General features: G+C 36.6%; 1 protein-coding gene across 13 annotated transcripts in view; it reads right to left on the bottom strand.

Annotated features, from left to right (window-relative positions):
* Nucleotides 1-1,606: 1,606 nt before the first annotated feature.
* The window catches only part of tcf12 (transcription factor 12), a 91,833-nt gene continuing 80,429 nt past the window's right edge, over nt 1,607-13,010 (bottom strand). For 4 of the 13 annotated variants that reach the window (XM_038274680.1, XM_038274690.1, XM_038274691.1 and 1 more), the window contains 8 exons: nt 12,490-12,563; nt 10,475-10,546; nt 9,826-10,014; nt 6,600-6,705; nt 6,357-6,516; nt 5,732-5,964; nt 4,661-4,810; nt 1,607-4,353 (listed from right to left, as the gene is read on the bottom strand). In XM_038274680.1, the coding sequence (XP_038130608.1) occupies nt 4,668-4,810; nt 5,732-5,964; nt 6,357-6,516; nt 6,600-6,705; nt 9,826-10,014; nt 10,475-10,546; nt 12,490-12,563 (977 nt within the window). In that variant the 3' untranslated portion in view covers nt 1,607-4,353; nt 4,661-4,667. Of the gene's footprint in view, nt 4,354-4,656; nt 4,811-5,731; nt 5,965-6,356; nt 6,517-6,599; nt 6,706-9,825; nt 10,015-10,474; nt 10,547-12,489; nt 12,564-13,010 lie in introns of all 13 variants that reach the window. The other 9 variants (XM_038274686.1, XM_038274692.1, XM_038274693.1 and 6 more) reach the window with 5 other exon arrangements.

The following is a 13,010-nucleotide window of genomic DNA, read 5'->3' as shown; positions in this document are numbered from 1 at the left end:
TGTCGGAGTGCTGATCTGAGACCAGCCCTCGGAGGATGACAATACTGTCATGCTGATATCTGCATGAAGATAATTCTTTGCAGATGTAGGAGTCGCAGCATTTACGGCATAATTGGCCTTTTTACAACACTTGTGGGATTCAGTCAGAGAGCAAGGAGCAGCCTGGGTTACAGAAACCATTGTATAAAAACAGTTTGGCTCTATAATGGCTGACTTATTTTCAGTGTTGTTGTTTGATGCCATTTAAAGCAAGCCAAAAAAAAAACACACACACACAACAAGCTGAACTTAAAAATACATAGAAGTGCTTCTTAGTTGAGCATCATGAAAAGGGTATTTATTTAGCTTATATAAAAAAAAACTGAAACTCTTATAAAAACTCAATACACTCCTAATTATGTCAGACATTTATATCTAATAGCTGATGAATACAAGTTTTTAAAAAATTGACTTTCAAAGTATTGGAATGTATTCTTTACATCAGCTCAAATAGTCAAAGGAGAAGAAGAAGTTGCCAAAGGAAGAAAAAGATGCCTTAGATAAAAACTGTACAGGATATGCAGCGCATCCATATATGACTTTTTAAGCTTTTTTTTTATTTTTTATAGTAGGATCATTATACAGGGTTATTGCAAAGGGTGTTTACATATATATATATATATATATATATATATATATATATATATATATATATATATATATATATATATATATATATATATATATATATATATATATATATATATAAACTTATTGCACTGGGTGTGAAATATAGAGAAACAGGTTATTGCACAAGGTTTCAAATAGTAATTGCAGATTATACATTGCGCAAGTCATTGCTGTTGTAGTGTCGCCTTGTAGATTAATTGTAAACTGATCTTCTAAAACTAAAATAATTATAATTCTAACAAGCAAGGGGAGGATTGCTGGTGTCACTTCATTAATAGCCTTTTATGAAATTGCTTTTATTGTGTTTTGTGGTCCAGTTTTTTTATTTGTTTAACAAATGTTTTTTCTTTTATTCTGCTTTTATTTTCCTTCTACTTTATTATCAAAATCATGTTAAGCACTTTGAATTGTGCATGTACTAAATGAAACTATACAAATAAAATTGCCTTGCCATTAGTAATCCAATTCCAGCACAAAAGGTCATTGCTACAGAGGCTGTCTGAATACCCAGCACTGTCTTCAACATCAATATGAAAAGTTAAATGGAGAGAAAAAAGTGCTGTCTTTAATATAGTTTCAGATTTAAATTTTTTTTATTAGGTCTCAAATTTTGGAATATTAAAGAGACTTAGAGTCCTATTCCTGGGAGATGACTTTAAAAGGATTTTATCTGCTGGTTTTTACAGTTAATTATTGTTCTTATGTAATAAACACATTTCCTAAGGAACAGAAGGTTGTATTTGTTATTGGTTGCAGGTCATAATCATAAAACTTCAAATATATCTCTGTTCATGGCATCTGCATTTTAACATTTTAGAAATGTTTAATGATGTTCTAATCTATAGAGTAGATCTATACCTGTTTGTAAAATCAGTAATGGCTGTCATTTTATGGCACTAAACATTAAGGCATTGAAGGATCAGCCAGGACATTCACATCACGCTGCTATCACACTTTATTAAAAATAGAAACATATATATTCATATTACTTTTCATACAGACTACAATGGTCCACTGGTAATATTTAAAAAAAAAGAAGTTACATACTATAAAACACTCATTTGGCCTAAATCCACTGTAGAAACGTCTCCAAAAGCAAACAAACGAACAAAAAGGAAACAATAAGAAAGCCTAATTCAAGACCCTTGTTTCTGAGGTGAGCTCTGTTCTTTCTTTGAATGTGTTTTACAAAACAAATATTAATGCTTTGGGAAAAAAGAAACCTTTTTGCTCAGAGAAATAAATGCACATAGAATCCAGTTTAAAAAAAAGATGGCACATTTATTGCAACATAAATGTTATATACATGTTTTCCTGTTAAAAAAGACAGAAAATTCAAATTCTTGCTGCCACAGTTGTTTTTTTTTCCTTTGTCTTTTTTTTTTTAATGCAGATCAACACTTTTTATTTGACACAAGATCAAATCTTTTATTGAGCGACAGCGGCGACTTAAGAGGAAGATGAACGTCTCTATTTCAGGAATCTGCAGCTCTTCGGAAGCCTTTTAAAGAACCCCATCACATGCTGCAGATCTGCTGTCTTTTGCCATTCGTAAATCTCTTGCAATAATTGACAAGTTATGGTAAATAACCGTACATTTTACTATCTAATATAGTAAAATAAAGTAAGAAACTTTTTACTCAAAACTTTTGCTTTCAAAAATCTAGAAAGAGTAATATTTAGAATTCAAGAAATATTCTTACAGTATTATAGTATAAAAGACTAACTACAGTGAAAAATAAGCCAAATGTATTTTTTTTTCTTTTGTTTTTCTCATATATTATACATAGGAAAGCATCTGGGAATACAGCAAAGTCTAACTTGGCAAACAGAGGAGCAAAAAAAACAAAGGAGGAACAGGAAGTAAGCAGACAAAATGAAGGAAATTAGAACTGGAAGTGACATAGGTTAGCCTCTCAGTCAACAGTCTGTCAACATGAATACAAGGTCATGAAATACTGAAAGGAAGAAGACGGTCGAGTTCAGGCGGAGAATGCAGATAATTTTGCTTTAATGCATCGCAATAATATAAGTGTGTTAAATGTAAACTCCTGCTGGGCATGATTTCTTCTAGATGAAGTCCCTTTGTTGTCCTGAAGTCTCATCCTGAATGCGGCCGCTTCGTTTCAGGCGGAAAATATGACAGAACATATTATACAAAAATATGGAATAAAAAGCAAGTCTTAAGACCAAAAGATACAAAAAAAAGGAGAGATGTAAAGCATGCACACTGATAGGGGAAATAAAATAAAGCCATAATCAATGCTTTGAAATGTAAAAGGAAACCTTGTTGACTGCTTTTGTTCATTATGGAGCTACTGTCCAATGATAACCAGGAAGTATCTAACCTAGCCTTGATCTAAACATGACTGAAGAATAACTTAGATGTTCTCTGATGATTGAGACCCGACGTCATAGCACTGGAAGTCAAAACGAGGAACGGACTCGCTTACAACACAAAAAAGCATAACTCTGAATAACTGAGCTGGAAGTTTAATTTCTTGTTATATTAAGAAAAAGAAAACTGATATGTTCATCAGGCCAGGAGAAAATGGTCATCGTTCTCTTCTTTTTTTCTTTTTTTTTTTTTTAAACTTTTCTTCTACATCTTCAATTCGCTGGTGCCAACACGGCCAAAAACAGAACAAACAAAAGCAATGGACTAAAAAAAAAAAAAAAAAAAAAGGATCTGGATGTTGACCTCAGACCGGGATCTGTGAAACCATTGATCTGTTTATGTTTTAACACTATATGGCAAAGGGAGACTTTTAGTCGAAACTAAATATTCAGGGAATGACAAACATTTTCCTTTTTTAAAGTTTCAATGGAGGGAAATAAACAAAAATAAAATAACATATGAGCTTTCAGTAAAACTACAGTTTGCCAATCATCTGCCACCTTTAGGGTGTCGGTTGTTGGGCTTGTTTTATCATCTGTTTTCTAAACTACAGACAAATACACATTAGGTAGTTTTGGTTTCAGTGGCAAAAAATAAATATAAATAAATCTTTTAACAAATATTGGACAATTCTGTTGTTTGCAGCTAAAAGCTAATATTTGTTGTTGCAGGGTATAAATATCAGTCTAAACTGGCCAATAAATTAATCTCAATCTTCTCAGTGCCCGAATGTTTTCCCCTCATCTTGGACTTGCCAAAGACTGGAGCGGGGGGGTGGAGTGCTCTGTTTCAACGGTGACACAGGCAAACTATAGCTCCACTAGAAAGCTGCATGCTTCTGTGTGTTTTTAACAAACTTTCCCTTTAGGCATACACCGTATAGCTCAATAACACAATAAATAGAAAAAAAAATAAACAGACGGGAAAAAAAAGCTGTTACAATGCATTCGTCAATTCAGTTTAGGCACGAGGCAACTTCCTCCTAAGGTTGGAGGAGACTGCGTAGTCTCTGATTGTTCAGGAGCAACACACTTCTTGCAGACACTGATATGTGCGAAGGATTTTAGTTTTTCTTTGCAGGGAAAAATTTGCAGATGGAAACCGGTCGGATGGAGCTGGACGATTGGCTTTCTTAAATCTCAGGGCTGGATTGTGTTGGACTCTTTTAGTTTCACTTCAAGTGATCTGTCTCCTGCAACTGGTGTGGCGAACCATGAGTGCAGTCGGTCACTGGGAGGCAGGCTCACCATCTCACGCAGGGCAGAAATGATCTGCAGCGCATTGATCTGGAGAGAGAAAAAAGATCATATTTAGGTAATTTACCTTTGTTCATGTACAGTGCAGGAAACCTGTACCGGATTATTTATGCAACTTCGTTAAAAATGAAATGCAAACAAAAACGGAAATAATTCAAACTAGAAAACCTTTTTTTTTTAAATACAATAAAATGTGAGCATAAAATCTGCTAAAAATTGTGTTGTTTAAATTTCTTTAACTCTTTTTAATAGTTTTTCTATCTGCATCTTTTTGTTAACACAAAAGTGAGCTATTAAGGCATGAAAAAGATTTGAATGTTGAGGCGAAGGTACCTGCCTCCTGCTCAGAGGTGTCCCATTGGGTTGGATGGGTCAGTCAGTCCTGGATGGACTCCTGTGTGCCCCTGCTGCCCGTCACTCGAGCTCCCAGACACCTTCTCCTCCTCTCGTCTCTTAAGGCAGGCTGCTTTGGGGTTGAGATTTCGCTCTGTAGAATCAGAGAAATCCAAATAGATGATTTTTAAACAAGAAACTACAGTGAAAGATAGAACGCTTTAAACCATGGTCCTAATGTTAAGAGGCAACATTTACCAAGTGCATAAAAGACAACACTGTATCATAAAAACTGAACTTTTATAATAGACCAATTACAAAATAATGAGTAATTGATTTCCTTCAGCTTTTACAGCAAGATTTTATGTGAAACTCCTAATCTATAAGTTATAGAAAACCATGCAGCATGTATATGATTTACAATGTAAATGCTGTTGTTCTGTTTGTTAAATGTTAACTTTCTTTCATCCCTTTTGTATCACTTCATTCTTTTTTATATGTTTTTAAAACCATAAAAGAATAACATTATATTCTATTTAATCAATCATCACTGAATTGTGTTTTTATTATAGGCTTTTAATACTATTATGATTCATGTATTTTTTTTCCATTATTTCATTTCGACCTGATATTTTTATAAACTAGTTTCTGCCAGCCTGAAACATCAGTGGCCTTTAAACTGTACAAACACCTTAAAGCAACTTTGCTAGAAGGTAAGGGAGCACTATTATAGATGTCTTACATACTCTCGGTGAAAAATAAAGAATTGTTTATATCAAGTTGTTTTGGTTGAAATAAAATAAAGTCATATGAAAAAATTCTCTTAAACCAACTCAGGAATCTATTTCCATGCAAAAATAAAATAAAACAATTAATTCATTCCAAATCTACATGTGATTGCAGATTTTCCCATAAATATTCCAAGTCCTGATTCTTCTGTTGACTCAAAACAGTGAGAAGCCTTTTCAATAATAATAAACTGCAGTAGGATTATTTAAGAGTTTTAAAAAGCCCAAAGCTGACTTGACGTGAGGTAGTATTGACATTTCAGCTGCAGCAGCGTTGCAGTACTGACCTCTGACTTGCTGCTCTAAGCTAAGAATGACGGCCACAGCCTGATGAAGGATGAGTAGTTTGGTCTGGGGCTTCTCGCTTTTCAAGTGCAGCTGGCACATTCGGCCCAGCTCCTTGAAGGCCTCATTGATATCTCGAACCCTCAGGCGCTCACGGGCGTTGTTCGCCATCCTCCTCTCTCGCTCGCGCTCGGCCTTCTGTTCTGGATTCAGGTCCTCGTCTTCAGTGATGCTACTTGAAGGAGAGAAGACAGAGTCCAGATAAGTGCAAGGCTGATTCTGGCAACAGATGTTAGACTGAAGAAAAAAAAAAGTTGTTTTTTTTTTATATAAAAAATCCTTCATTGCAGATAAAATTATACATCACAAATGCAGGTTTGTGTCGTAACCAGACAAAAAGATGCAGTCTAAGCAGATCTATCAATGTTTTTTTATTTAATAATATTTTCAGTGAGGGCTTAAAATATTGAACAGGATTGTTTTTTTATTTTTTTCCCAGAAGTCTTTTTAAATACTCTTATTTCGATAATATATCGGTTACCAAAGACTGAAGATAAACACTTTTACTGGATTTGCAAATATCCAACTGCATCAGTGATCAAACCGGTAGCAAATTTGAGTTCCAACCTGGTTCGTTGACCTGCTCTGGGTGTCTTCATGTCTCTCCTGTCACTCTCATCATCCGACTTATTATCAGAGAGGCTATCGAGCATGTCCTCCTTTTCCTGTTTCTCAATCTTTAGTTCCAGGGTAGCAGGGACTTGACCAGATAACGCTGATGTAAGACCTACAGTCAGTGGATAAAACACAGGGGTCAGTCATCCTGGTTAGATCCTTGTAAGCTGTAGGACTATGAAGACGACCCCTGACCTCTGAACGCCTCCACTTGATGGTTAAGTTCTGTGCTGGACGTGGAGCCGGTGCTGGGCAGGCCTCCATGGCTGTTGCTCAGGCTGACAGTGTCGTCACCACCCTGCTGGAACACAGACAGGAAGCACATGAACAGAGAAGAAGCGGGAGACAGCTAAAACATATTTTTAACAGCAGAAAACAGCATGCTAAAGGATGAAACAGAAAAAAAGGAGGATTTTGATATATGAAGATCGGCAGGGTTTAATATGTTGTGGATCATCAGTACCGCAAATATACCAATCAGGCATTTAAATTATCGATTTAATGCAGACAGGTTAGTTGCTTTATTTTTCGTCAACAATTCAAAAGAAAAACCTTAAAACAGGAAAATTGTTTGAGTGTGTTTAGATAATCAGTTACTATCATCAGTGGTTGCAGATTTCTTTTTTAGCATATTCTTAAGCTCAATGCTTAAGCATGAACAGTAGAGACAGACAGGGACTAAGTCAGTGAAAGTGAGGAGTTTCTCCCTTTTTCCTTAAGGAATGTGATCCCCAGTCACTGTTGGCCTCTGTTAACCCCGCCACTCAGAGATCCTCCCCTTCCTCGGCGCTACGCTAATCTTTGCTATGCTCTCAACAGGTGTCCAAACAAGTCTTTGTGAGAAGGAGAAGGAGGGAGGCTGGGGTCTCTGCTGAGAAAAGAACGCTGCCATTTTCACGGCTGGGCCTGATTACCATACAGCTGAGGACCTCTGTTTGGGTGGAGGCCGCCGGTTCAGACGCTGGTTTCCAACGATTCAGATTTCCTGGGTTGTTAAAAAGCAGTGATGAAAAGGAGTAGAAGGGAGCAGAGGGTGGGGTGTCAGTGGAAGCAAAAAGCCTGCGGCTGTGCAGGGGCCGAATCTGTGGAGCCCCGTCTGAAGGGACCTCTTCCCACACAGGATGTGCTGTGTTAGTGCAGACACAGTATGTTCTATCTCACAGTTGCAGTCGGTCAGCGTCAGAGCCACAGGCTCGCTCTCTGTACCAAACACTGAGCTCGCCTGACAAGCACAGAAATATTCTTGTTCAGGGACACAACAACTTCAGCTTTGGGGTGAAAACATCAACAGACAGAAGTCATGCTGGCTTCAAAAACAAAGAGTATTTAAAACATTTGGCCCTAAAAAAACAAACCCTCTTTGTTATTGACAACACGAGTGGTTTCACAACTAAATAAAACTAAAAGATAATATGTTTATTTACTTTTTATGACTATATCCTTCTAAATAAACATTTTTTTATAATAAATATATTATTATAATAAATATAATAAACTCTATTTGGTAAGAACACAAACATGTTATTTATATTCAATCAAGAAAAGAAAAAACAGAGAGAGCTTCATAGCCTGTTTGTTTGTTTTTTATATTCTGTAATATTATCGGATCTCAGCACTCTGTTTAGATAAACTAATAAAAATGAAAAAAAAAGTGGGATTATAAAGTTTATAAACATGCTAATATAGATTTAAATTGAGGCAGTAAGGCTTCCTTAACATTTGATAATTCTATATATATAAGATCCCGTTTGGAGTTCCTCAAAGCTCTATTCTTAGCCCACTTTTGTTGATATCCTGCTGCTCCTCTAAACTTATACAACATCTCTTATAAATACTGATAAAAAAATTATTTCTTTCACCACATGACACACCTCTAACAGAGAGTCAGTTTTTCCATAATCCCAGTAAGTCCAACTAAACTAAATATTTATATCATCTTCATGTATATAAAAAAAAGTCTTAGCAAGACTCAATAAGGCTACAAAGAAGGCAAAAAACAAGGTGTAATCATGGAAGAGAAAATCTATTGCTAGTCTATTATTAAATTACCCTATAAACCCCCCAAAACATAGTTGGAATTAAGGTTTCCTCTCTACTTTGGTTATTTTAAGTAGGTTAGATGATTGTATACATGTCTTTTTTGGTGACTGTAAAAAATGTAAAAAAAAAAATAAAAATACTCCACCAGGCAGCTGCAGCTAATCCTAAATGCAGCTGCCAAAGTCCTAACCAACCCCAGCAATATGGATCACATCACACAAGTCCTGAAATATCTTCACTGGCACCCTCTTTATAAAATGCTTGATTTTAAAATCCTGTTTTGGTCTAAACGGCATAAACCCCGTTTTTTCCAGAACCAAAAAGTAAGGTCTATGTTGCTCAGCTCTAGAACTAACTTTAAGAAGCCTGGGATAGTTGAAAAAACTATTAGGTCTAATTTCCAGCAAGTTTCCCATAACTGTCACGTTTTTCAGATGTTACCTACTAGATTTATATTATACGTTATTTATTTCATCCTTACATTTTACTCAAGAGAACTTTGAATTACCTTACGTATATATAGACTCTTCTACACAAACAAACCTGCCTTGCATTATTTCAATGATCCTTTCTATTAAGGCTGGGTATCGATTCAAATTTCAACTATTGATTTGATCCCAATTCTCAAGATTTAGAATCGATTCTCTTCTATCCGAACTCAAAGTATTAAAAACTTCATTTATTTTTGCCATTACCTGAATTACAAAGCTGTGTAGTTATGCAACACATTGATACTAGTATTATATAAACATTCAAGAGCAAAATATTAAAGTAATGGTAGTTATTGGCGGCTGTAAAGACAGTGGTTATATAAAGGAACTTGTTACCATAATAAAACTGACCATGAACAGATTTATTTTCATAGTTGTAACCCAAATGATTTCCCAATATCTGGATTACAGAGATGAGTTGCCTTGTTTTAATTACATCACCGATGCATTTGAACCTCTTGGGTCTAGAAAATGAAATACCTCGGATCGGATGGAGAATGGATGAACACATCCTGATTTATGCAGGGACGCGCATTCTCTTCCCCCTCAAGAGGCTTGGACTTTAAGAGGACAGCAACACACAAACAAGTCCTACAGAGAAGCGCAAACTCACTTCACTGTGCCTGTTTTTCTCATTTCTCCCTCACCCCAGTGTAAGGAGCCGCTCTCCAGAGGAGGGTGAGCTTTAGGCCAGGCATTACGCTTATGGAAAATTATGTCAGTATAAATTCAACTATTTATGTGTGGAAAAATGTCTAGCTTTTCTTCACGGCAGAGCACCAGCATTGAGCAGGTGGTTTAGCCTGCGATGGGGGAGTTTTAATGAAAACCATACGCAGAAACTCTAAAGCAACACAAAACATTGAAACACTTGCAGGGCGTTATCATACCATCGTCGAAGTCCGACTTGGAACTAGAGCAGAGGCGGGAAAGTTTGGTCCAATGGTTGTTATTGGCCCGTTCGCCTGTCCCAGCAGGCTGTGTATGTCGCTGGGCAGACTGGCGGTGGAGCCCACTGCATGGTTCCTCAATACAAGGATTGCATCATCCAATCTGTCCAGACGATCTTCCATTCGAGACTGAAGGGAAAAGGGGGATTGTGGAAAGAAAGATTTAGGAAAACAGAAGAAGAGAAAGGGAAAAGGGCAGAGCAGCTTAGTATAAGCATATTAGGAGCAAAACTGAAAACACTGATTGTATGGAGTGGACTTGGAGTGGGGATGAAAAAGAAGATAAAGAAGGTTGTTTCAACTTAAAATAAACCATTTCAGCTTGAGCCATAAAACACAACTTGATTTTTCATTGTTCTTTAATCATATTAAATCAGATGTTATTTTACTGTTTATAAAATAGAAATCTGCAGTTAGCATGTTCACTGCAAGCTGGAATGACTGCAAAAGACCACATGATATGACGATAAAACAACTTAGGTGACAATATTTTTTACAATCAACAATGTGGTCAAACTTCTGCAAAAAACACAAAAAAAAAAACAAAGATGTATGGGAGATGCATGGATATAAAGCCTCTGAATAGTACCTCGCAGACATCCTTTAAGAAAGACATGGCATCCTGGAGATGCTCATGTAACTGTTGATGAACTCTGTTTTTCTGGCAAAGTAAAATAAGAATAAAAGAAAAGATCAGCGTCTATATATAATACCAACACACACAGGATTAAGATTGTTTTTCTAAAGTCATGCAGACAATAAAGTGAGGGGATTTGTAGAAAGGCAAGCAGCTGCAGACCATCCACTTTGTAAAGATGAAAGTGTTTCTATGTTTGCACGTCTAACAGCTCGACCTGCGCCACTGGTTATAAACTCTTCTTTATGTTACTTTAATGCTTCTGCGTTTTGCTTTTTTTTTTTCCAAGGCTGCGATATGGTTTTAAAACATTTAAATCTCATCTAGCTCTAAACACTTACAAGGAGCAATTAAGGAAAAATTTGAGCTGCATGTATTTAGACAATTTAATATAACCTGTTGCAAAAAGATGAGTAATTTCTAGAGTCATCTAATTCAGCGCCTCTTGAACCTGATGGGATCTTTCACATTTCCCTGGCATTCCTCAAAAAGTAAAGTAGTTTTGCTTTTGATTTATACACTTCAAATCCTCATAATGGAAGTGTTTCTTCATCGCTTTCCAGTGGAAATATTCATCCCTACAGATAAAACAGAGCAAAAATGACATTTTTGTAGGAAAAAGCCAGGCTGATGAAGTAATTTTTCCTTTTCATGTCTTTAAAAAAAATAAAAAAAGCTGCTATCTTTTAACCTATGGGTTATTACATTTCCTTGCTAAATTAATATACTACTTGCACTTTCTCACATTTTATCATAACTGGTGATTCACTCCACAAATCTGGACTTAATGTAAGAGTAAAGGAGAGTCAAAAGAAGCTGTGTGTAAAGGCAGCTATAATGAATATGGGAAACAAAGTAAAAAAAATGTACCTTATCTTTTGTATCTAGTTGCATCAAGCAAACCTAAATGCAGCCAAAGCGATGCCCCAATGTGTTAGATCATAGGGACATGAATATGTCAGCATGCAACAGTTGCTTAAATTCTAATTTGTATTTAACTTTTACCTCCACATCAGAATTATGCAAATCTTTATGTCGGTTACTGACAAAAATAAATAAAAAATCCCACTTGAAGACACTTAAGTAGAAAAACTGTGGGAGTGGGAATGCATTTGAAAAGCACTATATGTAAAGTTAAAAGATGATAAACATGTAATGTATAGCTGCATTTTATTGGAGCATATGAATATGAAGAGGTACAAATATAGGATGCTTTTAGTTTTGCTTCAAAGGCTAGATTGAAACCAAAGAAGGAAACATGACAAAACCTAAAGGAAGACTACTTCCTGGCAGTCCTCACTAAGAAGGGTATGTGTGTCTATTTTGCAAATGCTTTGACTCTCTAATGCAAAGGAAAACATTGTTTGACCATCATTTACAAATACATCAAATTATGCAACCAATTTCTTGCCCAATACTTAAATGTTCCCTTTCCAACGTCGAATAAAACAGCTTTTAAATTAAGAAGTTAACTATAAAATATAGTTCCAGAAAATATATGATAAGCATTATAAGCCCTTTTTAGAACTGGTAATTAGGTGTCATCATATATAGCTTATCAACAAATATTTAAATGTAGGCTGCTAGCAGCAGGTAATGTTATCAAATGCTAACAGGTAGCGGGCTGAATGTGATCCTCAGCTCCGGTTGGATGGCAGCAAAGGAATTCTGTAGAAGTGGCTCAGCAAACAGCTGCTCTCCCCTCCACACCCTCCCACACCAGCCTGCTTAACTCAACCCATCCCCCTGAACCGTCACCCACACCCAGGAGTGGGCCCTCCGAGCTGAGGACAGATGGCAAGCCCAGAGGGACAAGTATTGTCCAGTTTGGTTACTCCTCGACCCCCCCTATCTTCCTCAGCGGAACATTTGTCAGACAGGAATCTGCATGTAATGCTAGCTCATGCCTGAACTCATCCAAAGCAAGCATCAATCTCACCATTTAATCGCTCACACAGGGAGCTTACCAGAGAGTGGAGGGAGTTCTCATAACTTGGAGAGGAGGGAGTGTGTCCACTTGCACGAGGCCACTGGTTGGCACCTGAGAGGATAGGAAAGGATGTGATACCGTGAATGAGCTTCATATCAGCACAACCAGAGGCTGCGTCCTGCACACATCACACAAAGGTGACTGACAAACAATAAGACGCAGCCATAACACTCTGACATCCTGATTTTCTGGCCTCTTGTTCCATTATAGATATTTTTATCTACCAAAAACCCAACTGCATCACTTCCTGTCGACTGGACTGCATCCTGAAATGTGAGCCAGCAGAGAGTGCGACTAACTCCCACTTACACCCTGAAGCGTATGAAAATAAAATAAACAAAGATATGAGCAAAGCGGGGACCTGAAAACTCTTTTTTTTTTTTTTTTTCTTTTGTTCCTCTAAGCACATGAAAATGTTTCGACACAGGGCCTTTCAGCCAAGCTAAGCCTCTTTATTCTTTCTCAAACAAATATGCTTTACCAGAGGAGATGTAGTGA

The sequence above is a fragment of the Cyprinodon tularosa genome, unplaced genomic scaffold (assembly GCF_016077235.1).
Source record: "Cyprinodon tularosa strain WSP-4 unplaced genomic scaffold, ASM1607723v1 ctg924, whole genome shotgun sequence".
NCBI lineage: Eukaryota > Metazoa > Chordata > Actinopteri > Cyprinodontiformes > Cyprinodontidae > Cyprinodon > Cyprinodon tularosa.
Note: the sequence above shows the minus strand (reverse complement) of the source record. Positions and strands in the feature narration are given on the sequence as shown.